At 37.7% G+C, this 26,205-nt stretch overlaps 1 protein-coding gene across 1 annotated transcript; it reads left to right on the top strand.

Moving 5' to 3' along the window:
* The first annotated feature begins 90 nt into the window (after positions 1-90).
* LOC115821635 (titin-like) lies at positions 91-25,894 on the top strand. Its single transcript, XM_030785440.1, has 9 exons — positions 91-271; positions 9,304-9,564; positions 20,746-21,015; positions 21,440-21,482; positions 22,565-22,763; positions 23,379-23,519; positions 23,616-23,787; positions 24,137-24,237; positions 25,715-25,894. Exons 1-9 carry the CDS (start codon positions 91-93, stop codon positions 25,892-25,894), a joined length of 1,548 nt encoding a protein of 515 aa, XP_030641300.1.
* Positions 25,895-26,205: the final 311 nt, after the last annotated feature.

Below are 26,205 nucleotides of genomic sequence, written 5' to 3'. Positions count from 1 at the left end.
GATTTAAGTGTTTATTTGAAAGTAAACCAAGACTCAAAATAAACTCCATGTTGGGGTGTGGAGTGGTGGTGGACCCAAGCGCAAGACACAATGATTGTGGTCCTGTTTCTTATCATTCAGGTGCCCTTTAAGCACATAATCATGGACCTGTTGGGAGAACTTCAAATATCAGCCATGGGTCATGAGTACATCCCATTCATCCTTGATTGTCACCTGTTACCTAGAGGCAGTTACCCTCCAAAAAGCCACATCTTACACTATGGCCCATCAGGTGTTGACCAGGGAGCGCAATTTGTCTCTTGGCTTTTGGTAGACCGTTTTTCTAGACTCCAGTTGGTGAAGCAACTCCTATTCCTCACTATAACACCCTGAAATTATGGCTTGGTGGAGAGGGTTGATCACACAGTCAAAGGATGATAAAGCAGGTGGCTACTGTAAAATGTAAATGTACGTGATTGTCCACACACACTCTGAACAGTGAGCAGTGAATTTGTTCTCTGCATTTAACCCATCCAACACACCAGTAGTGAACACACACATCAGACACAGGGGCAGTGGGCAGCATTCCTTGCGCCCGGGGAGCATTGGGGTTAAGTGCCTTGCACACAGCCATGTTGGTCCTGGGACTTGAACTGGCAACCCTCCAGTCACGAGCCCGGTTCTCTAACCTTTAGACCACAGCTGCCCTGTACTGAAGACGTGCATGAATGGGACTTGATGCTACACTACATTTCTGGGTTTAGTAAGTCCTTCAGGCCTCTCACCCTTCAACTTCCTCAAGCCCTTCCTCTTCCACAACCAAATTGCCTCAGAAAGCAACTGCAGATTTGGAGTGAGATTTGGAATGTGTCTGACAGGTCTTTTCAAAACCCAAGAAAGGTCAATAAAATCACATTTCAGGACATGTGTGCTGCTCACATTATAAAAGGAATTAAAGGCAAAAAGTATAAGGACACAAAGAAAACAAAACTACTTGATAGACAGCAGACAGACAGACTTCTGGAGCTCATGGTCACTGTCCAATAAATCAAAAAATTATGTAACAGCACATTTGTTAATTTTCTAAGAATTATATTTGTTTGGGACCTTCAAGTCTACATCAAAAGTATCAGTTTTTTCCCCACATGTAACATCTGGAGCAGGTCCAAAAGAAGCCTGCAATAAAACAAAGAGAAAATGATAGATACACGTTGCACTAATTTCTCAACTTGTGAACAGTTTATCAAGTATGTTTGTCTAGTGATGGAATAACAACCAACAGGTATGCTGCACTCTTAGAAGCATGTTGTCTGAAAGCGTTTTACTGTGGGGAAAAAAAAAAAAAAAAAAACTTTAGCAGTTGATTTCTGAGAAGTAAAGCATTTACAAGAAAAAAAGGCTGTGCTCATCCACACCCATAAAACCCCAAGGCAGAAGAAAGAGAAAGTAAAACTCAGATACAGAAAGTATTCAGGAGCAGACACAGGGTGAGACATACACCCCAGAAACTCGTTGGCAACTTACTGCGTACTTCATTGACTTTTAATAGAGAGGTAAGCCATGGGTCTGTATCTCAATGTGAGAGTTGTGGGACAAGCAAATATGCCAGCTAAAAGATTTTTGATCGAGCAGATAAGCCATGATTTTTGTTTGTGTGAGTGTGTATTCATATTACTTTGTCAGTCATGGTTGGAATAAACTTGAAAGTATATTAGCTCAATAATATTGTAAATCAAATTAACAATGTTTACAGAGCATATAAAAACTTATTGCAGAGCAAAGTTTTACTAGCTAATAGGTAGGTTTATCGGCCATTTGTGTTTTTGCTCCAGAAAACTATAAAGTGATGAAGTGAGCTGCTTTGAAATACACAGGACCCAGTATAAAATTCCACACAGCAGCATCTTAGCAGTCTTTGGTGTTGATAATGATCGTAGTACAATTTACAACAGCAAAGCTCAGCCAGCAACAGGGGTAAATAATTGTCCTTAAGGTTTTAGCTAAAGACACACTTGATCCCTCCACAATTAGCTGAATCAGATGTATTTGCGGAAATACCTGCAGCACTGCATAACTTAGAGGGGGCTGTTTGGCTGTATATGTCCTCAGATAACACAAACTCTTAATTTTACAAATTTATGGCTTTTATAAAGATTTTTCATTGCGCTTTACACCACACATGCACGCATATGAACATACGCTCATGCATACACAGACAAATAGAATCTGACACTGAAAGTAAAAGTATTACAGTATCACACTAGAGAGAGAAAAGGCCTCAGACCTCAGTAGCCCACCTTCTTTAACAGAAACATCGTGCAATGTCACTGTCTTGTATTGTAGCATAGAAGGGACAGACCACTTTTTTGATGTTGTTGTTGGGTTTTTTTTTTTGTAATATTAGAGGGAAAAAAATGTAAAGTGGTCTTCAAGTCACTTGACCAAAAGATCAGAGTTCTGATAAGTTGTCTGAATCCAGGATTAAACAGAAGTTAGTTACAGCCATAAAGTATATCCGAGAAAATACACTGCATGCATTCTTCCTGTCTTATATGATTTGTCTTAATTTCCCAGTCACATACGGCTATGCATAGTTATTTAAATAAATGAATAAACAAATAAGGAGTTTGCATGTTCTCCCCGTGTCTGCGTGGGTTTCCTCCGGGAGCTCCGGTTTCCTCCCACAGTCCAAAGACATGCAGGTTAGGTGAATTAGAGACACTAAATTGCCCTTAGGTATGAATGTGTGTGTGAGTGTGTTTGTCTGTGTGTCTGCCCTGCGATGGACTGGCGACCTGTCCAGGGTGTTTCCCCGCCTTTCGCCCTATGAGCGCTGGGATAGGCTCCAGCACCCCCCGCGACCCTAATCAGGATAAGCGGCTTAGATAATGAGTGAGAATGAGATGAATAAACAAATAAAATATCACAGTAATTTCTTAGCTGCCAAGACTGAATTTGTCATTTAGTCACAAAAAAATGTCCATTAGAAAATCAGTGCATCTCAAACCTTTTTAATGTGGACTTGGACTCATGTTCATCATTTCACAGGTCAGACAATTTTTACACAAAAGTAGTATAGCCATTCGAAGAGACAAATGTTATTTAGGGCTATAATGCAGGGTTAATAATGATGGAATTCAAGATCAGTTTTTGGCTGACCAGTGCTAATGTTAGTTTAAAAAAAACAAAATTAAACGTCATTTACAATTTGTGGTGCTATTCAATTGTTCCACAGGCACCAGACTCCTATGGAAGCCCTGAATATTTTTCATTAAGGCCATTAAAAATCTAATATAGTCCCTCATAAACATCTCTTTTCTTCTTTTAAGATTTAGCCACAAACAAGACCAATTTGAATAAATAAAAAGACCAACTTGCATCATTTTATGCTTCTAAAAGACATTTTTTGTTTTCTGTTAACTTCAGATGATTTAGGAAAATGCCTTCTATCTTTCTCCAAACGGATGATAACAATGGCTAATGTCACTGGGTTATGTTTCTGAAGAGAACAAGGAGCCAGAAACATAAAATCCTAATGGGGGAGATGAACCAATGACCACTCGCGAGACAGTGTGATCTCGAGATTACGGATATCCACGAGTTGCTATGAGAAAGGTTGAACAAAAGGTTGGGACAACTGGTATTAAACAAAACCTGCTTATGGATTAGACATGATTACAGACTCACTTTTATTTGTTACAACACACCAACAAAACGTACAGACACTATTTTCAATGACATAAGCTGATAACAAACAAGATATGATGAAATGTCATGATTCTACGAAATGAATAATTTCCTTAGACTTTATTTTCTGAAATGGAGTGTTTAAATAAATTTGATGTATTTATTGTTTATTAAAGTAAACATGTGCATTATGGACAATAACATAAAAGAAACTACTGACATTTTCTTGGTATGATTGTTATTTATTCCGCAAAGATTTTCATTTTCACATGAAAAACAGCTAAAACTGGTAGTCTTTCACTTGAGTATTGCCAAAAAGCAAGTCCATTGTTCATTCTGTTTGCAGAAAAAAGTGTGACTGATAACAGAAAATTTTGTAGCAGTAACTAAAATATGTACAGTTCACTTAACGATACTAATGTTTCCTACCCTAGAGACAAATATGGGATCAAACTTATGTAGTAAGTAAGAATGGTTCTCTTCAATCATATTAACACACAGACACACAAGCACAAGCACAGACAAACACAGACACAGACACACACACACACAGCCTACTCTTTGGCCACTTTCAGAACTGCAGATGAAATCCTACGAATGACTCTTTCTTTCAAGAATGTTATGTTGCATGATGAAGCCATTGGTTTATAGGGTAAAATGATGCACTAGGTGGTAGCATGCATAACTACTGCTACCCATAATCCTCAAATGTTGTTTTGGTTGTACTGAAAAAGGCGGACATTTCTGAAGAATACATATTTGCTTCTTACAGTAACAAGATCAGTTTCAGACAAAGGAAAGGATGCCATTCCATTGGGTGAAGTGAACAAAAATAGAGGCTCACCAGAATGGAAAGAACCATGCAACACTGATGCCCATTTGGGAGATGATTTCTCTGTTGCTATGAGACATGGGAAAGAAGAGGACAAGGGAACTGGCAGAATCACTGTTAAAGGTAAATATCTGTTTCTATGAAACACATATTGTCATCATTCTTGGTTTCTAATGATGTTCATCCAGGAAATAACATATCATCGTGTTTTCAAAGATGTCACAGAGCTCCCCTTGTTACTAGTATGTGACCACCATTGGACTGTTATATTTATATTGAAGAAAAATCAGAACTAAGATAATACAATACTACAGCTTCATTAGACTTCAGCAAAAGCCAGACAATTTTGGCATATTCCTGGATCCAAATTTTCAAGTTCTAAACAGAAATTCAGAATTCTTCAGAATTATGAGTTTCATGAGAAATTCAAGAACTGTTTTAGAAACAGGATGCTTCTCTAAAGGCTTGGTTTCATGCCATGCTTTTTGATTTCAAAGAATGAATTTAATCCAATACAAAGCTTTCACTGGGGCAATTTTCAATTCACATTTTTTTTTTTTTTTTACCACATTTAACATTTGAATTCAAAGACATCTAACCACTTAACCTCATCTAATCTTCATGTATGCTAAAATGTTTTGGACATGTTGTTTTGTATTATTAATAGCAGGTGAATACATATGCTGGATATACCTTTGCCATCCCTGGCCAGCAATATCCTTCGTCTAACCAATGTGTTTTCAGGGCTGCCTTTTTTTTTTTTTTCCCTTACTTATTTCACATTGAATGTGACCACATTCATTTAATTAGATATTTTGGGACTAACTTGGGCTTGTTTTGGCTCACAGGAAATAAGTCATGTGTAGAGGCTGGAACACCAGTGGTGTAAACCCAGATGGATATGTATGCTATTCCATGCAAGCTGTCAAAACACAGATCAGTGAAATATATGCCCTTATTACCTGAATACACAAACTCATCCAAAATTTTTAGAGATGAAGGATTTGCCGAACACCATCACACAAATTTGACAGGATGGATTTGGATATTGCATAGACTCTCTGCAGTTCAAAAAATGTTTTTCTTTGCAAGACAAACAAATACAAGATGGCTGACTGAAATATTAGAGGGCATTGTCACGCCCTGTTCCTTTCTGCTCATCTCTGTCCCTTTTTGTTCCTCTTTGTTTCTTTAGTTCCTCTTGCCCCCCACTCCCCCCCTCCCTCCTCTAGTGCTCAGTTGTGGTTCAAGTCTTTGTTTACTTCCTGGTTTCTTGGTTTAGTCCTGTTTTGGCTAAGTTCTGTTTCCTCCTTTTGCTTTGGCCCTATCAGTTATCATGGGTCTCACCTGTCTTTATTTTGTCTTGCTTAATTCTGTATATACACTCCTTGGTGTTCCCTGTTTCTTTTTCTTGCGCTGTTTGGCGTTTACCTGATGTTGCATTTGGTTTTCTCTGTCTGTCTGACTTCCAACTCGGCATTTTGTAAGTTTGAAACCTTTGGTTATGTTTAACTTTAATAAAATGAACACTGACCCACAAATGCATCCAGCCTTTTTCTGCAAGCATAGCAGGCACTTACCATAACACTAAAACAGACCAGGGGGGTATTTCAGAAAGCGGGTTTAGTGAAAAATCTGAGTTTGTCAACCCTGAGATGAAGGAAACTCTGGGTTTTCCGTTCCAGAAAGCAAGGTAACTCAAACTCTGGCTCAGTTACCGTGGTAATTGACTCTGTGAACCTAACCTGCTCGCTGGCAGGTTTTCTTCAACAAACCCTGAGTTTCTCCCTAACTCCTCCCTCCGGCTGAACCTGAAGCATCTGTCAAACATGGCGTCTCCTTTCGTCGCTAACCCGATCGGTGTTGAAACCAAGTTAATTCGCATAGCCTTACGTCGGGAGAGGAATTTGAGACCCCGATTAGATGTATTATAAATCCCTGATGAGTACCTAATTGAGCGTTACCGTTTTTCATCACAATCTATCATTTATCCGAACAACTGCGCCGTGGACTTCTTGCTCTCAGATCGGAGCAAGTTCTTTGCTCTTCTTTTTTTTTTTTTTTTTTTGCGGATGGGAGTTTACTTTAACACTGGCGACGCCGAGTATGTCGGGAAAGCAACTGTTTGTAGAGCCGTAAAAAAGTGTCCCTTGTACTTAAACGGCTACTGCACATTTTCCTAGTGTCAGACCTCTAAGGACCATCAAAGAGGAGTTACACAGGATTGCAGGTGACTGATATAGAATCATTCAGTTAAAGGTAACGATATTTTAAATTATGTCGTGTTCATGACATTCTGCTGCGACCTCAGACTGGGATCAATCGTTAGTTTTTATGTTGCAGCATTTCCCAGTGTCATGGGCTGCATCGATGGTACACAGATCCCTATTACTGCTCCTTCAGTTAATGAAGTTGACTATGTGAATAGGAAGTCTTTCCACAGAATTAATGTGCAGGTATACTGACTATTGTCTTACAATAACAAAGACTATACATCATAATATACTGCAACTAATATATCTCATTCTCTGGACTGTCAAGATCATATGTGATGCAGTGCACTTGATCACAAATGTTGAAGCCAGTGGCCCAGCTCTGTGCATGATATACGAATGTATCATTAGTGTACCCTGAGCAACAGATTCGCACATGCTAAGTAAAGCTTTGCACAAATACCATTCCTTGTCTCCCTCTTTTAACACCCTTAAAATGTATCCACTATATAATTACAGGAGAGTTTGATGGCCACCTGCTTGGTGACAGTACCCATGCCAGCCCTCTCTGTTGAGCCCTTACCCTGACCCTGAGCTGGGCCCCCAACAACGTTCCAGTGTGGCCCACTGCAGGACTAGAGCCTGGGTTGAGATGACAATAGGCATGCTCAAAGCCCGGCTCCAGCGTCTGCGTAAACTCAGGGTAACCCCAGAGACGGCGTGTGACATTATTTTGCCATGTGTTGTTCTCCAGAATAATATTGCCACAATTAGAGGAGAGCAACACCTTGCCGCACAAACGAACGATCCTGAGGAAGACAGTCCCATCCACCCTGCAGATGTCCTGGATGGAAGAGTTGTCCGAGAGAATTTGCCAAAAACATTTCACAGATTAAGATACCACCACCCCCAGCAGTCAAATGAAGAAAAATCAGTCACATTTTATTGGGTCTTTATTTCCTACAAATGCAACAATTACTATATTTAGATTGTTCCAACAATTAACAATTCACTTGTGACCATGCACCCACCTCTAACTGCTGTTCCAGTAATTGAATTTCAAGATAGGCCATTTAATCTGCCACTGCAAGTGCATCATTTCTCAGTCCGCTGTAGCCATTTTCCTCCTTAATTCATAACTGAGAAAACATAAGGATGACATTAAATTCTACAGATCTGCATGCAGAATTAACCTGGCATTTATTGAACATCTCACTGTGTCAGTCTGTGCTGTGGAGGTTGATGGACTCTCCTCCTGGTAATGCCCAGTCACGCTCTGTTAAAAAGGATAAGAACGTGTCATCCCTTCAATGTGCATTTTAAACTCAAAATTCCACACAAGAATGTAAAATCATTTTAATAGGGAGAGAAATAATCAGTAGCTACCATACATGATATTAATGTAAACCACAGTAGGCCTTTGTGAATCCCTCTGAGACAGCAGACAACGTGTCTTCATCATCATCCTGTGATGAAGAGCTTTTTGTTTCAGTATACTTTAAACTACTATAATTGACAAAATCTCTGGGACTTTTTACAGCCCAAATGTTAATCTGCTAAGCAGGATATTAGGTGAGAGGACATTTGTGTGTCTTAAAACAGCATTATGTGGGGGGTTAAAGCTACTCCAAGTTGAAATAGCCACTGAATGACATTTACTTGGTTTAATATGTCAAATATGATTAAAACCAAAATGGGGTACAATCATGAGCCTATAGGCCTAAGCAAAATGTGTCTTACCTGTTTGAACTATGTTTTTATATTTAATTTTCAGCAGCTGCCAAGTGCGCTTTGTGCCCGTGGGATTGCTCCTAAAAGAAAATAGAATTTTATTCAATTACATTCCACCACTTCCACCTGTAATATTAAAAGAAAGTGTGCTTACATGTTAAATGAATAGACTTCTGCATTCAAACCTACGCATTGACTCGGGCAGCAATTCTCTCCCACGACAATTATCTCGCCTTTGCCGATGCAGGTGGGAACCCAACCAAACACATTTTTGTTGTGAGGCGACAGTGCTACTCGCTGCTTCACTGTGCCTCCCCAAATTGTGCTCACACTCGCCATAAACACGTATCAGAATTTCTAACTGCAGCGGGGTGAAGTAAAACGACTTTTGTTTTCGCCGGTTGCCATGGTGAATCGTAGTATCGGAGCTCCATTGATGATGGCTTTTTATAATTGTCATGCATGCGCTTAACTCGGAGTTAACATACTCAGAGTTGATGGAACCAACTCAGATCAGCTTTTCTGGAACCGAAAACTCAGAGTTTCCCATCTCAGGGTTCATCAACTCAGAGTTCAGAATTAAACTCTGAGTTTGTTAAACCCGCTTCCTGAAATACCCCCCACTTGTAACTACAGTAAACAACTTGTTTACCAATAACACCATCTAGGGGCTAAATAAATAAATAAATAAATAAACTAAATACATTTAAAAGACTTTAAAAAATAAGTGTGTGTGTGTGTGTGTGTGTGTGTGTGTGTGTGTGTGTTTGTTTTAAACTACAGGGAACAGAACATTAGTGTAAACATTTACACATTACGATATGTCATTGCTCATTATTCACACATTCTTTTTTCTTGTAGTGAAAGCCAAGACTGTCAAACCCTTTGTTGATGTAACGGTACGTGGAGGACATAAGGTTGTTCTCAAGTGTGAGGCGAACCAAAATGGAGCTACAGCAAAATGGCTGAAGAACAATAAAAAGGTGTCTGAGATCCCAAATGTTACAATCACCCAGAATAATAAAAAGTTGATTCTAACAATCAAGCAAGATCGGAGGTCAGATCGTGGCACTTACACCTGTGAAGTATCAGGTGAAAAGGTCATGGATATTGCTCCACAAGGTAAACTTCTGTCTGTGTATATAATCTATTACGTCCATGAATGAAGTGAAGATTAAATACAAATTAACACAAATATACTCCAATAAAACAAAGAAAAGCAATATATGAGAGAACAGATGGCATATGGATGAGCAACAGATTCCTTAATCATTAAAAATGACTGAAATGAAAATGATTAGCGTATTAGTAGAAATATTTGATATTTCTAAGACAGTTCCTACTGTGATATTGCAGACCACATAATATGCTTCTGGATGTTCTCAACCTCAACTTTGGAAACAACAGCTCTTTCACACCTAAAAACATTCCCTGTAGGCTGAGTATTTCAAAAATCATTTTATCAAGTAAGGGTAAAAATGACATATAATGCAATAGAAAGCAAGTTATTAATTTTTGAATGTCTGCCTTCAGTTTTGAGTTGTATTCTGTGTACTAGAAAAATAAATGATGTGCACCATAATTTGGAACTTGAACAGTGAACAGTGGCTCCAAGTTAAAACAGGAAAATTGACTTGAATTACTGTAGTAATATTTGTTCTTTGTTTTTTTTTTCTGTAGAGTTTGGAAGAGAGTGGAGGACAATAAAGTTGAAGTAAAAAAGGGACAATGAAGTTGAAGTTCCCTGAAATGTGAGAGAGATCTACAAAACTGGACGTCTCTCATATATATATAAACACATGGTCACGTGTATTTTTAGATTTTTTATTTCTATTGTGAGGACAAGGGATTTTACTTAAGATCAGCAATTAGTCTGAAAAATTTGATCTGATATTATAAAGATGACTGTTTACTGGGCTTTTTACTTGCACCATTTGACCAGGTTCAGCTGTTGACAGTCTTTTAAATAATCAACAACACATTAAAGTGTTACACTATAGCTCATTCTCAGAGGTACTGTTTCTGAAGGTTTTTCATTCCTTTTAGTGCAGTTCCCTATCCTAAATCTGCAACAGTTAACCACAACAAGAACCTTACAGAATAACTGTAGTCTTCAGTACTAACCTGAAACGTCCCAACTCTGACCACTTTTGAATCTAGACTTAAAACTTTTTTTTTGTTCTGCGCTGCCTATGCACCTTGTCCTTTATTCTTTTTATGAATTTTCTTACTTGTCCATTTAATTCTTTTTTACTCTATCTGTTATACACTGTGGTATCTTTCTTTTTTTAATGTGTTTTTGCTTACTCTGTATTTCTTATCTATAATGTTTTTGTTCTGCACTGCCTGACCTGTTCTCTTTTTATATGTTCGCTTACTTCTCAGTTTTAATTCTTTGTTCATTTTCCCTTATACGCTGTATTATCTCATTTTATTTGCTTTTATTTATCTTATCTGATGTTTTATGTGCCTTGTGTGAAGCACATTGAATGGCCTTGTGTACGAACTGTGTTATATAAATAAACTTGCCTTAAGTATGACCGTACTTTTATTTTTAACAGTAAAGACAAGATGATGACAGAGCTTTCCCTGGAACCAATGATTAAGCCTATTTAAATCCTTTTACATGGACCAACAGGTGCAGGAATGTCCAGCTTTGTCAACTCCACAGGTACCATCTTGAACAGATGATTAGGGGTCTTGACTGCAGTCAGAAACATGATACAGCATAAATATTAACTTACCTCATTGTTTATTTTTAACAAATGTCCTATTGTATTACTAAGTACTGCATGATGATTGCTTAACTTGACCAACTGCTCAGGTGTATCTGGACTAATAAATATCAGGTCATCCCAAAAGTAATGGCATATTTGGTAGCGACTTTAGAAAGAATGAAAAACAAGTATAAATGAATGTTTTAATCAAGCATACTGTATATTCTCCATTCGAATCAAAAATATGCTGCCAGCATTCTGAAAGCTTCAAAATGCCATTTTTATAGAATTCAGGTGGTTTGGATGCAAAGAGATCACGGAGGCTCGATTTAAGTGCCTCTAATGTGGCATACTGTTTCTCACTAATGAAATGTTGCAAACTTTGGAACAAGTGGTAATCAGAAGGTGCAAGATCAGGAGAATATGAGGATGAGGAAGCTTTTCCCAACCAAGTTCCTCAATCTTGTTACAAGTGACTCTTGCACTATAAGAGTGTGCATTGTCATGGTGCAAAATGACATCCTTTCGATTGACCAGAGAACATCTCTTTCCCATCAGCTTTTCAGTCAACCGAGTTGTACACAGTACATTTGAGCTGTGATTGTTTGGTTCAGTGGTAAGATTTCAGTACGGTATAACACCAGACACATCCCACCAAATGCTCAAAGGGTTTCCCTTTTATAAACCCACTGCCTTTGACACTTAAAATTCTTCTAAGTTCGTGTGGAACCTGTTTGCCAAGCTTAGACAGTACTCCAAGTTCCTGCAAATGGTGATGAATGCTAGATGAGGTGGAGTTAAGTTAGCCAATTCTTCAAAAATTACACTGGCATTTCTTGCAACAGCGGCTGCTAGCAGATCGTTATCAAAAGACACAGGGTGCCCATTGCGAGGAGAATCTTTCAAACTAAAGTCTCCTTGCTGAAATTTTTGGAACCATCTTTGGCACTTTCATACATTCAAAACATTTCCACCATACACAACTTGTACATTTTTCACAGCTTTTGTGGCATTGTTGCCTTTATGGAACTCATAAAGCATGACATACCTAATGTGCCAATCAGTAACATACATAGTAAGGTTATATATGCACCAAGATATGTCTAACCCTCTAGCAATGTAGAGTTCTTTAGAATGAAGTCTTAGCTTGGCTTAGCAGCACTCACACAGCTTTAAAAATTCATGTTTACACAAGCGGAGACAGGTTTGATCATGCGCACTATAAAAAATGGCATTACACACATATACCAGTGGCGGCTGGTGGTTGTTAAAAGTAGGGGAGCAAGGAAGGTGCGCTCCGTGAAGTTTGGTGGTGGTGGGGTCTTGGTGAGGGCATATGCAGGCATGTAAAACCCATACGCATTTAAGGCAGCTGTAAAGAGTTTTGGTCTAAAACTAGTGAACTATCTACTTAAAAGACATGCAACGCACAATGACAGCACAATAAGCGCAGATAAAAGCTTGCTGGCATTCTAGCTGGTGTGTTTTTGGGATATAGTTACCAGTGTTATGCTGAGACAGCTGCTCTTACATTTTTTGAAGAGGTGGTCTGACCACAGAACATTGTGAGCTGCCTGGGCTGCCTGTAAGAATGACAGTTGGGTTTTGTCCTTTACATGACCATATACTATAAAAATGAATTTCTCATACTATGTGGTGTTGAACACACTGACCTTACCATTTGGTTTGGTAATCTCGATTTTTGGAACTGGTCTCCCTGCTGCTTTGACCCTAACCTTCCCCCTGCACTCCAACAAGTGAAATGGTGTATTTAATAAAACATAGACAGTGTCCTGTTTCCATTGTGGCTTTATTAGCAATCAACAAAGCTAGCTTGCGCGTTGGCAGATGTATGATAATCATCGCATTTGTAAAAGCCGTTTGTCTCAGTAAATACGTGTTTCTTGAGATTACGCATTTGTTCTCTGTCTTGGTTATTACTCGTGTATGATAATCTTCCTTAAAATACAATAATTTTAAGCCTCTACACTTTAGCATTCCCCATTTGGCAACGTAACAGAGAAACATCTCTCCCTAGCTCCAATTACTTGCTGTGGAAAAGTTTTAAAAATTGGCTGGCTTGGGGTTTGTTTGGTCAAATCATCGACAATACAGATAGATCACCGCTATGATCGGGCAATTGCTAAATAACCAAAAAGACGATAAAAGAACCAAAACTGGTGAGACAAATGAAATGGAAACTGGCTGCTGATACTATTTTCAGTTTATTAATAAATCTTTAAAAATACTTTAAATATAAATCTTGGTAGATAAACTTACATGACCGTTGAGAGGTGCAATTCTGCCAGACAGACTCTAATGTCGTATAAAAATGTCAGTGACACATGTCTCTGCACTGACTGGGTGTTTGCTGCTGTGAGGGGTGGGGTGGCGGGGTGGCTTATCGGCACAAGGAAGATACATTTTCAAATAAATTGAAAATAAAATAAAATAAAATAAAATAAAATAAAATATATCCTTGTGATGAGAACTCTCCCTCTTGGGTGGGAGGGCCAGCCTTGTGATTGGGTGGGCCAGGCCCACCCTGCCCCCTCCCCCGTGGAGCCGGCCCGTATTAGACTCCCAGCAATGTGAAATACCCTTCAATACTCTTGTAATTTCACAAACAGCAATGATTAATGCAGACAATTAAGTGTCTTCTAAACAATTAGTTTTAGGGTGACGCCAAGAAATCTTTCAAGAAACATAATGAAAAAGAATACTGATCACATGAATGGTCTCTTTGTCGTTCTTTGTGTGTCTATATCTCCAGAGAATCATAACAGAATTGGCATCCCGATGAATAGCATTTTTCCAGTGAAAAAGAACTATGATGAAAGTAGTTTGGTTCCAGAAAATGATAGTCCGATTCTAGTTACTTATGTCCAGACCTTACATTTGGCCAATGACTATCTATCTGGGAAGCCTCAAGCTTATAGCTGACAGTAAGCAACTTCAGGAAAATTGTAGAACTGGTTAGGTTTTTGGGGTCTTTACATGTCGAGATTTAAAGTTGTGTCAAAGTAAGGTGAGCTGAAAACATGTGATGTGCCATTTAATCAGTCATGTGGACAGGTTCCTAATGGTGGCAGCAAGATGAGGTGGAAATGGGGTTTTCCAACTGAAATTCAAGGATTTTTCTTTCTTAATTTCTCAGTGATGCATGAATGAATTCACGTACCTTTCAGAGACATTAGGAGGTAAAAGCAAACACACACAAACACAAAAGCAGCCTTTGTGCACATTGTGCAGACTGGAAATTTTGCCCTCCTGCATGTGGTTTTGACAGTGCTTATCTTTGAGGCACATACCCTTCGAATTTTTTTAGTTGTGTTTCATTGCCTGGTCAAAGCCCTGGGTATTACAATTTACAATTTGGTATTTAGCAGACGCTTTTAGGCAAAGCGACTTACAATAAGTGCATCAGTCAGATCCTCATAAACAGAGATCACAATAAGGCTGTACATTAATTTACCCTTTGTATTACGCTCCTGGAATTCTTTGACAGTGAATGACAAACACAAACACAAGACAAGGTTAGAATTTATATATATATATATATATATATATATATATATATATATATAAAGAAAGGGAGGTTAGGCAGTGGGGGACAAGTGGGTTCTGAAGAGGTGGGTTTTCAGTTTCCTGTGGAAGATGGCAAGAGATTGTTAGAATGTGAACAATTATGTTGTGCGCTTGTTTCCTCTTAATGTTAGGGTGTGTTAAATACAAATTACATTGTCTGGTCATGTTTCAACATCTCACTGATAATATCAATATCTCGGTGTCACAGTCCACCCACAGAGAATAGTTTTCAATGCAAGCTTATATATTCAACCTTTCTATAGTCTTCTGAAGCTATGTACATGTAGGTGAGAGGAAACAATAATCATATATCAAGTCAGTGAAGCAATCAACAAACACATAATTCAGCAAATATTGAAATGGCAGCATTCAGTTTATCAACTTATTCAGAATCACACTCTTGCAACATTTGAGCAGTTCTGACAGTAAGTGACAATGTTTGCATTTTGTCATCTTATACCTCGTCTTTAATACATTCATAAGCACAACAGCCACATTTATTTTTTCTCTCTTGCTGGAGGTAAGTAGTTTGGTACTATGATGACAACCTAAGAAGAACATATCTCTACATCCTAAATTAGAACATGAGTTAACAGGCCTCACTTGGAGGAGGGTTGCCATGCCTCTCTGAACACAATCACTGAAATGTTGCAGCAAAAACTGCTTTCAAAAACAAGCTTTATGTTATTCAACCACACAGGAAGAGGCATATAGACAGCCTTCCCATGACAGACAGAGTGAGAGAGAGAGAGAGAGAGAGAGAGAGAGAGAGAGAGAGAGAGAGACTGCAGCGTTTAACCAATCACGTGGGCAGGCTCCAGATGGTGGTGTCAAGATGAAGTGGTAATGGGGATTTCCAACTGAAATTAAAGCATTTTTCTCTTTTTTTTTAATTTCTCAATAATAGATAAACGAATTCAAGTACCTTTCAAAGACATACAGCAGATAAAAGTAAGCACAAAAACACAAAAGCAGCCTTTGTGTACATTGCACAGACAGGAACATTGGCCCTCCTGCATGTGGTTTTGTTAGCACTTATCTTTGAGGCACATACCCCTCCAATTTTTTCAGTTATGTTTCATTGCTTGGTCAAAGCCCTGGGTTATACTAACTGTTAGAGTATGAACAGTTATGTTGTGCACTTGTTTCCTCTTAATCATATATCAAGTCAATGAAGCAATCAACAAACACATAATTCAGCAAATATTGAAATGGCAGCATTCAGTTTATCAACTTATTCAGAATCACTCTTGCAGCATTTGATCAGTTTTCACATTAAGTGACAATGTTTGCATTTTCTCGTCTTATACCTACACATTCATAAATATAACTACAGCAACATTTTTTCTCTTGCTGGAAGTAAGAAGTTTATGATGACAATCTAAGAAGAACATTTCTCTGCCTCCTGAATTATTTGACAATCCTGTCTTGGAGGGGGGTTGCTTTGCCTCTCTTAACACAGTCACTGAAATGTTGCAACAAAAAACAAGGGTTATGTTATTCAACCACACAGGAAGAGATATACATACAGAAAACCGTGAGAGAGAGAGAGTGAAAGAGAGAGACAGACAGACATACAGACCCTCAGAGAGGAGGTTAAAGTAGAAGAAATACAGGACAAGGGTGGTTGACCAGAGAGAAACAGTTCAGTAAATAAGCACTGTTATTGGAAAGGTAAGTCCCCCCCACGTTATCGTTGTTGTTGTTGTTTTTGTCTGTTTTGTATTGTTTTGTTTGTTTTTATCTTGTGTGAGACATGGAAAAGAATAAATAAGCCGACTGGAGGTGTGATCTGCATTTAATTCATGGTAGAGAAATTGGCCTGATATTGAGGCCAGTGGAGGGGGAGAGGACAATGTAAATGAATGGTTTATACACTATACGAACTCAAGCAGGCAAGAACTGCAAGCAAGAAATTAAGAATGTCCATATATCACTATGCATACACTATTTTTTTTTTAGCTTACCAGAATATTTGATTCCTCATAATGAGACTTTTTGCAATATGACAAAGTAACGGCATCTGACAAAGTAGTAGAGTGTGTTTCAAAAGTGAAAGTAGGAAGTAAAAGTCGTACTTTAAAAATGTGAATACAGTTTCTGTTCTTCTGTGTCCTGTTTCCTACCCGGGTGAGTTCTGGACGAGGAACTATTCTTCCTTCCTTTACTATTACATTATAGGTTATTTTTCTTTTTGGTATGTAAAACAAGCCATCACTTGCTGTAGGTTAAGCGTCTCAGCACTGCACCTGTGTTTACCGCTCAACAATGCTGCACTGAGAAGGAAGTTAGCAATTACATTTAAGGGGGAAAAACACACACACACACACACACACACACACACACACACACATACACATTGGTAACACTTTCTTTTACAGTCTGCTAATTACCAGGTATTAACTAGGAAATGAGATGGTAATACAAATATAGTTATTAGGAAGGTTCCAAAAGAAAAAGAAAAAAAAAATGGATACGACTAAATCATTTTAAAACTAAATGATTTTATGGTAAGGACATAGAAACCTACTAGGAAACTAGATGGCAACTAAATATGCAGTAGTTATTTGGAAAGTACCCATTGCAAGTACTAAGTTATTATCTAGGAAGTACATGGAAACCTACTCGGAAACTAAATGGTTAGGGTTAGGGTTAAAGTCATCATTGGTTTAGGGTTAGGTGAGGGTTACGGTCAGGGCTGAATTAAGGTTAGGGTTAGATTTACGGTTAATATTATGGTTGTTGCCATCTAGATTCCTAGTCGGTTTCTATGTACTTACAAGAAAATTATTTTGTAATTTCTATCCCAATATCTGTATTTTATTACTATCTCATTTCCTAGTTTTTACCTGGTAATTAGCAGACAGTAAAATAAAATGTTACAGCCACATTCATGAACCTTAAGTAAATTCTTATAAAATCAACATGATTGAAGTGAATACTTCAAAATGACTAATGCAAACAAAATGTATTAAATTAGAGTAATAGTTGTCGCACATCTGTGGGGAAAAAAAAAAAAAAATTACATGTTATGTTGATGCAGCTTTTTTGTCTTGTTTTGTTTTAACATAAATCCAAACAATACATTTTAGACATAGTTGGACAACTGTTCTTGAGAAGGAAACTGAAAGTAAAACTATCATAGCATCAGTGTTGAAGAGATGATATAGAGAGGAAGAAACACTTCTACAGGAACTAGGCTATTCTCACTCTCACTAAGCCTTTCTAGGCCAACTTAAACATAAGGAAATTTCCAAACATTCAAAGATGACACTCAGAAAAATGAATGGGTGATTTCAAAAGTGATCTCTTTAATTGCTGAAGAGGCATTAAATAAAATGAACTGTAATTAGAAAAAAAATTGCACATGCACATATCCTGTCTCTGAATACAGACTTGCTTTCCATCAATACTGTCTTTCACCGAATGGACTTGTGACACACACTGCAGGTCGTTTATGACATGTAACTGTAATTAACCCTGTTATCCCTGGAGTGCTGCTCACTGAAATGTCTGCATGGAAACCAAAATGTAGAAGCCACATGAAACCTTTTCTTGACAGCCAAATTGTTCTTGTGGGTTTTCTACTCATTTTGGTTGTTTAGGTCTGACTTCTTCAAGTTCTTCATGAGTTAAGTTATCTGTCCCAGTCCCCTTAAACTGTTCTATCTACAACTCTCTCTTCTTTGACTGTGCTGTGTCCTCAATCCGTGTCTACTCTAAATGTCCTGTTTCCTTTCTCCCTGTCTACTGTCTACTTTCCTGTTTCCCCTGTCCCAACATGCTGAGACTGCCTTATCTCCTATGCTTTTTTCCTTAAAATTCTAGTTTTTACAGATATTTCCATTTAAATGAAATTCTCACTCCCCTCTAAAGGCGCCGCTACGCTTGACGCATTGGTCATTGCACACGCAAACTGTGATGTCAACACAGCGCTACAACCTTTTATATTCACTCCTGAGGTTCACTTGACTTACAGCAGTCTCGTCCTAAATGATAAGTGTCGCTGCTGAGAAAAATACAATCTACACCACTGGAATAGCAATAAGAAGAGATTAAAGACCGCAAAAAAAGGGAGAAGTGTCTGACTGCAGAGTTGCAGAGCCACAGTTTCACAGCAGCAGTTTCACGTCAGCAGTTTCACACCCGCAGGTTCAGGCCAGTGGTCGATCGTCTAACCCTAACCCCTAACCACAAAAGATTCAAAAGTGTTTATGACACTAGCATTGTTTTACTTCAGTTTTATATCACAAATTTTTCAGAAATGCACCTAAAACGATTGAAATGTTGATTAGCCTAATAGTCGCTAAGACAACCCCAAACAAGTGTCAGCACATCTGTTGAATGTCACTGGCCTGGAACTGCTGGTGTGAAACTGCTGTTAGGCATAAAACTGTGGCTCTGCAGACATATACTATTGAGAGAAGGTGGTTTGTTCACGGAAATACATGATAAAATCACAACAAACCCCTTGTTGATGCAACTACCCTATGCTAATCACCTCTTTCCATCAAATAAATTTCTTATGCAACTTAAAAGATTTGATGTGAAGTTTAAGCATTAATTTACATTAAATAACTGGATGTAAAACCTCTGAACCCTGACCTAAACCTTTAGGAGCGCTGCCTTCGTGCCTTGGTTGCAGCAAATGCTGCCATTAGATCTTGCAGGTCCGAAGATCTTCTGACCCCTGTCCTATAGAGATTTGAGGAAGCCCTGAAAGCCTTTCCTGGCTCATGGTGGACCTCTCAAAACCTAAACTTGTGACTTGCCTTTTAATAGCCTATACCTGTGTGTCATTCTGAAAATAGCAAATAAAACTTGTCAGCTGATTAGAAAATAAGTGTTTTAAGAGATGTTGTCACAAGCTGTGACTCATCAGAACAGTAATGCTTAATAAGATGAACTGACACGTTACCTAGCTAATGTTAGCACGTTTGCCTGCACAACCAGTATTAAGTAAAACCAGTCTAATCATGGTGTATTTATCATAATTCTATCATAATTATACCACTATCCTGGTGTCATCTTCCCTCCTCTTCTTGTTTTTCCTTTTGTTTCTGGTGATCAGAAAGGAATGCTCATTTCATTGTGCTGACAATTACACCTAATGTAGTATGTTTATATGAGTTACAGGTGGCTAGCTGACTGTCCTAACTAATGGTATCCAGCTGTCATAGGGGTTTTTCAGGCAGCGGCAGTGCACTGTATAGTGCCTTTATGGGAGGTTTAAGGGGATTTATTTATCATTGCAAACTGTGCCAATATGAGTGGGCATCGGAGCATCGGAAGTGTAATGTTTTAACTGTGATGTACTAATTGCTTGTCATGTTTCCTCTTCTAGCACCAGAGATGGGACTATCAAGTGAGTCAAAAATATTTCTCTTCAAGCACATGTACATGTCATTTACAACCAGATCATACAAATGTTTTATTTTTCTCAGTTACACATTTTACTTAATCATAATTTATTGTAGATTCTCCTTGTTACATACCACTTACATAAAACAGGGACAGTGAATACGAGCAAGAACACTGATAAGTGCAAAGGTAGAAGTTTTCCTGCCTATTACTTGCATAAAGTTCTCTGTATTTAACATATGCAGAGCAATACAGTTACACTTGAGTCCACTTACACCACATGGGCCTCACCAGTCAGTTAGCCCATTAGCAGGTATCCATTACAGAGTGTTGCACTATGTAGAAGTCACTTAGTCAGCATGTTCTTTAAAGCATTCTTAAATGATGAATGATGAGGATCTGTCAGAGAGGCATTATTTATTTATAACAGTTATAACAGTGAAAATCAACAGTGAAGAACTCAAGAAAACAAAGATTCAAAAAAAAAAAAAAAGTATATGTGTGTGTGTGTGTATATATATATATATATATATATATATATATATATATATATATATATATATATACATATATATATTTATATAGTGAGAAAAAGAATTATTCACAGGCATAGACAATATAATTTCTCTCTTCAAAGTTATAAGCACACTTCAACACCAAGAGGTGTGCATAGGTGCGAAGATCACTCTCAGCTGTGAGGTGGACAAAAGTGGAGCCACAGCAACGTGGAAGAAGGATGGCGAGACATTGTCACAGAATGAAAGGATCAAAATGTGTCAGAGAGACAGAATATTCACTCTTACAATTGAAAAAGCAAAACTTGCAGATGGAGGAGTGTACAGCATTGACTGTGTAAAAAAACACATCGGCAGTGTCCAATGCTCTGCCAGAGTCACCATTAAAGAAGGTAAACATATCTATATTTTTGTCCAACTTCCTTGTCAATGCTGTTTTAAACATGGTTCATGCCTATATAGTAAAGCTTTAAATTAAATTACGGCTGTTAAAGTAAAAATCAAAAGGCACCCAAAGCCGTTGCAGGATATACAGTGGATTCAAAAAGTATTCAGTGCCCCAGTTTTTTTTCACAAAGTTGATATAGCCTGGAAAAATTGATCCGTTTGACTGTGAATTGTTATTTGTGAATCACAGTCTCACAAAAGTGCAGCCTCAAAAAACAAACAAACAAACAAACAAACAAACAAACAAACAAACAAACAAAACAAAACAAAAAACAACATATGTACTTGGAAAGATGGACACAGGGGTTCATCTGTGTCATAAAAAGACATGCCAGTAAAATGGTGTTATGTGTTATGTGTTTCTTACAGAGTTTGACAAGCCGTGGAGGACATTCGGGGGCAGCAAACAAGAGTAAGTCCATGATCCTTTCTGATCATCTCATGAAACCAAAAAGTAAAGACATAGCATCTGGAACTCATCTGATGGCAAGGAAATTGTGGTATATGTGACTAGTGGCTAATTACAAACAAAACAAAGCCATGGGGTTGTTCTGTTAGAAGGTTTATTACTTACTCTGAGTTAACAAACTTGGAGTTTTCACTTTCTGGAATACCCCCTGCTACAGTCTGCAGTTGCCTATTAATATTTTCATGCAAGATAAAAGTAAGTACTAGTTATTGCAAAAAGTAGTGGAATTACAGTCACCCATTACAAAATGTATTACTTCCAACACTGGTAATAATAATAACAACAACAACAACAACAATAATAATAATAATAATAATAATAATAATAATAATAATAATAATAATAAAAAAAGTTTATATAGAGCCCAGTATCACTATTTATATTCTCAAAAGGCTTTTCCATGTCCATAACAAATTCAAATGATAATTATGTTGTCCATAAGATAAGTCCTTATTTTGGTTTTAAAGTTATTAAAAGACTATAAGTAGACTATTCCAGAGGAAGGGAAAGTGGTAGGAAAAGGCTCGGTGGCCTGCAGACTTCTTTTTAACTTTTGTAATGACTAATAGTCCAGAATCTTGAGAACGCAGGGTACGAGGGGGCTTATAAGGTGTAATTAAGTCAGATAGGTTGGCTGGCACAAGCCCATGTGGATTTTTATATGTTAATAAGAGGACCTTAAAATCTGCCCTTGCATGAATTGGGAGCCAATGAGGGGAAGCAAGGACAGGTGTAATGTGGTCAAACTTCCTGGTTCTGGCCAGGATTATGGCAGCAGTGTTCTGGACCAGCTGAGGTGTTTTTGTAATAAAGGCAGGCAGACCAGAGCATAGAGCATTGCAGTAGTCGAGGCAAGATGTGATGAATGCGTGAACAATGGTTTCCAAATCAGCCACACGTAGAAAGGGCCTAATTTTAGCGATATTACAGAGGTGATAAAATCATATAATGGTCATAATCTTAAATCATAACAGTAAGAATAAATTATAAGTGCTAAGGGAGACATTCCTTTTCTGTATCCCCAGTGAAGTCCAGGAGGTAAAAAGGATGTTTGAGGAACTCTGTTCATTGAGGCCAAAGGAGGTCCCTCTACGGATCCTTGTGCATGGACCACCTGGAGCAGGAAAGTCCAGCTTTATCAACTCTATTGACAGTATCTTCAAAGGGTTTATCTCCTCTGGTGCCTTGGCTGATGGAATAGGTGGAAAGAGTTTCACTACAAGAGTAAGTAGAAATGCTAATCAGTTATGCTTTATTATTGGACTCTATGTTTTACATTCCACAAATATGCAATATTGAATCAACTACACACTACCTAAGTATCACGCTCCAGTATGTTCTAACTCCATATATATGAATACACTATCAAAATTTCTTGAGTTCAATTTTACATTTATTCACATCATTATCATTATCATTGACATAACTCATATCAATTGTTTGGTTAAATGGTGTTAATAGTAAACAAATATTATCAGTTCATTTCACAAGCTATGAAAACTACATTGTATTTGCTTTCACCTTTCCTACATAGATATCACTGTAATACTGAGTGAGGCCATGCTACTTCAGTTATTTTAAATCACTGATGCTGTGTTTTCTGATTAGAAATCTGAACTTTTCCTTCATATTAGTGATTTTATTTTATGACTCAAATTCCACTGCAATGGTAATATAACTTTTGGAGTTTTCTTAAAGTGTCGAGATTGACATACAGACATGACACACACAACATTCACTGTTTTAGAATACAATTAGTATCATACTCAGTTATTATGTGATGTACTTAGTGTGACAGGAGCAGGAATTTTATTTTCACTTTTCTTTCTTTCTTTTTAGTACAGAACATTCCAGTTTCAGAGAGATGAAGATTGGATGCCCTTTGTCATCTGTGATACTAAGGGTCTGGAAGAAAAAGGTGGTATGGACACTGAGGTCATTACTAAAATATTACAAGGCCATGTGAAGGATAAATATAAGGTAAGGTTACAAAGTAAGCAAACAAAGAAACAAACACACATACAAATGCACATGGACACCCTCATATAAGGTCATTATCTGTCTGTCTTACGCCAGTTCCATTCAGATTCTACACCATCGGACCAGGACAGAGACTATAACCCGAATCCCAGCCTGACAGATAAAGTTCACTGTCTAGTGAGTGTGGTACCAGCAAACACAATCTCTCTAATAGAAGACGATGTCTTCAAAAAAATGAGGGCCATCAGAGAGGCAGCCAGTGATATGGGTAAGTGATTTGACCAAGCCCAAAATCTAATTTTTGTAACAGTGGGACACCTTTTCAGATTTAGGTTTTTTTCCCCAAATCTTTGTTTTCTCACAATTTAGTTTGGTTGAGGTGAAAATGAAAGAAAAAAGAAGAAGAAAAGAAAAAGAACAGATCTGATGGGGCTAAAAAAGAAGGAAAACAATACAGAGCTGCTTACAACATGTATAATTTCTGTTTAATCTCAATTTGCCCTACACGCTGTGCCTGTCTGATTTATCCTCACCTGTGTTTCATTTCTCGACCTCTATATAGCTCCTTTGTATAAGCTATTTTACATCTCTATTTAACATTTCTGTCTCTGTCTCAGGGATCCCTCAAGTGGTAATCATGACCAAGGTGGATGATGTATGCCCCTTGGTGAAGGATGATCTGAAGAAGATTTACCGCAGTGCCAAGGTCAAAGAGAAAGTAAGTCCCTGTGTGTGTTTGTGTGTGTGTGTGTGTGTGTGTGTGTGTGTGTGTGGATGCAAGGATGACAGTAGGAATGCTGAAGTGATGTAAACCGGCTGATGGTGGTATAGCAATGTCAAGCTAAAAGCTGTTGTTTACATGGCTAACCAGGGTATTTACACATTTTTAAAGTACAAGTTTAATGACTTTCCAGACCTTTTCAATGCCTGTGAAAGGAAAAAAAAATACCATTGCTGCAGCAAAAGACAAACTAGACCACAGTATACATAGTTATTGAATTTTATTGAATTTGAATGACAGAAATATTCACTGCCCATTAGGTAACATAACTGCCTTCTCATTAACGAAAATAAAACTCTATGGCGGTATACCCAGTCCAATGGAAAAAAAAAAAAAATGTTCTCCTGCATTTACCATCGCAGTAGCAGTGAATGACTCAATGGGCATAGTACTTTTTTGGGCGCTAGCATGGCTCTTGTGCTGTTCAGATTTCATGTGAGAATTCTGTGCTTTACAATTCATTGCCCAAAGTTTGAATGTTTTGCCACAAAGTTCAAATCGTGCCTCATACAAATTGCTGGATGGTTTCAGCCAGCCACGATATGCGACACCCTCCAACCGCTTCTCATTGAAGTTGCATTTGTCCATGGCTGAGCCTGCATTGCTTGCTGGAAGTATTGTGTTTTTTTTTTGTTTGTTTGTTTGTTTGTTTTTTTAATTTATTTTTCCTTTTTCCCCATTTCCTTTTACCTATTTGATGTAGAAATAAATATATCTTGGACGTTGCGGAAATGGTCATTGTTGTAGGATATAAAATACCAGTAAAATAAAACAAAAACTGAACAAAAAAGTAGACACGCTCATTCATTCTGCACCAGATCAAATTTAATGCATTCCCTCCTACAATTCCAGACATTCTAAGACATCTTTAGACCTTGAATATCAAAAACTAAGTTTAAGACGTTTTAAAACTTTGTATATTACATGGAAAAATTGCAGTTGGAATCCACGCATACTTACGTCTGGACCAGTCACCATACATTTACATCATGTATGGTTTCTACGTACTGGGAGGGTTCCTACCCTGAAGTAGGAGCTAAAAAAGCCCCTCAAAACGGCATTCTAAGAACTATGATAGTACCTCCAACTGTTCTAATAACTATAGAAAAGTTCCTCCAGTGCGAAAGCACCTTATGTATACCCATATAATATCAAAGAAAAACATTTACCTATCCAGTAAAATTTGGTTGCAACTCAGTCCATTTTTTTTTTTTTTTTTTAATGAAGTACCATTTCAAAGCAATGTAATCTTAAATGAAACATAGAACACACAGTTTAAACCGAATAATGCCATGGAAAAAAATTGTCTATCCTATATCCCATGATCTCATGGTGTCTCTCTGTCTCTTTGTGTGTGTGTTTGTGTGTCTCTCTCTCTCTTTTGCTTTGTGTGTGTGTGTGTATGTGTATCCAGATTGAAGTGTGCCATAATGCACTAGGGGTCCCAATGTGCTTCATTTATCCAGTGAAGAACTACCATGAGGAAAATTCACTGAATCCAGAAGTAAACCACATGCTCCTAGATGCTGTAAATAGCATCATGAAACTGGCAAATGATTATATGAACGCTCTGTTGTCCTCATTTACAGGATAGAAGCTCTGTCGCATACATGATTATGAATGCCTCAGATGAGCCAAAATATCCATTTTACTTGGCTGAAATATTTACTTTAAATTAAATGTGCTCATAACGTATCCCAGTAATGCACTCCGCATAATAAGATAAATGCAGAGATGAATGCAAATGATTCAGGGTTCATATTATTATTATTATTATTATTATTATTATTATTATTATTATGTTTTTGATACCTGGAGCAAACCAAACACCAATCAAATACTAAATTTACTCTTGGCAAATGCTTTTGATTATGCTTGTGATCAGATTATACTTGTGATCTCTCA

The sequence above is a fragment of the Chanos chanos genome, chromosome 9 (genome assembly GCF_902362185.1).
Source record: "Chanos chanos chromosome 9, fChaCha1.1, whole genome shotgun sequence".
Classification (NCBI taxonomy): Eukaryota; Metazoa; Chordata; class Actinopteri; order Gonorynchiformes; family Chanidae; genus Chanos; species Chanos chanos.
This window is presented reverse-complemented; position numbering and strand designations above follow the sequence as displayed.

Bases quoted from the DNA above. Each gene is read 5' to 3' on its own strand.
- LOC115821635 (XM_030785440.1), top strand. From the start codon at position 91: ATGATTGTGGTCCTGTTTCTTATCATTCAGGTGCCCTTTAAGCACATA. The intron at 21,016-21,439 runs GTAAACATATCT...TGTTTCTTACAG, and splicing joins CAGAGTCACCATTAAAGAAG to AGTTTGACAAGCCGTGGAGG. The intron at 23,520-23,615 runs GTAAGGTTACAA...GTCTTACGCCAG, and splicing joins ATGTGAAGGATAAATATAAG to TTCCATTCAGATTCTACACC.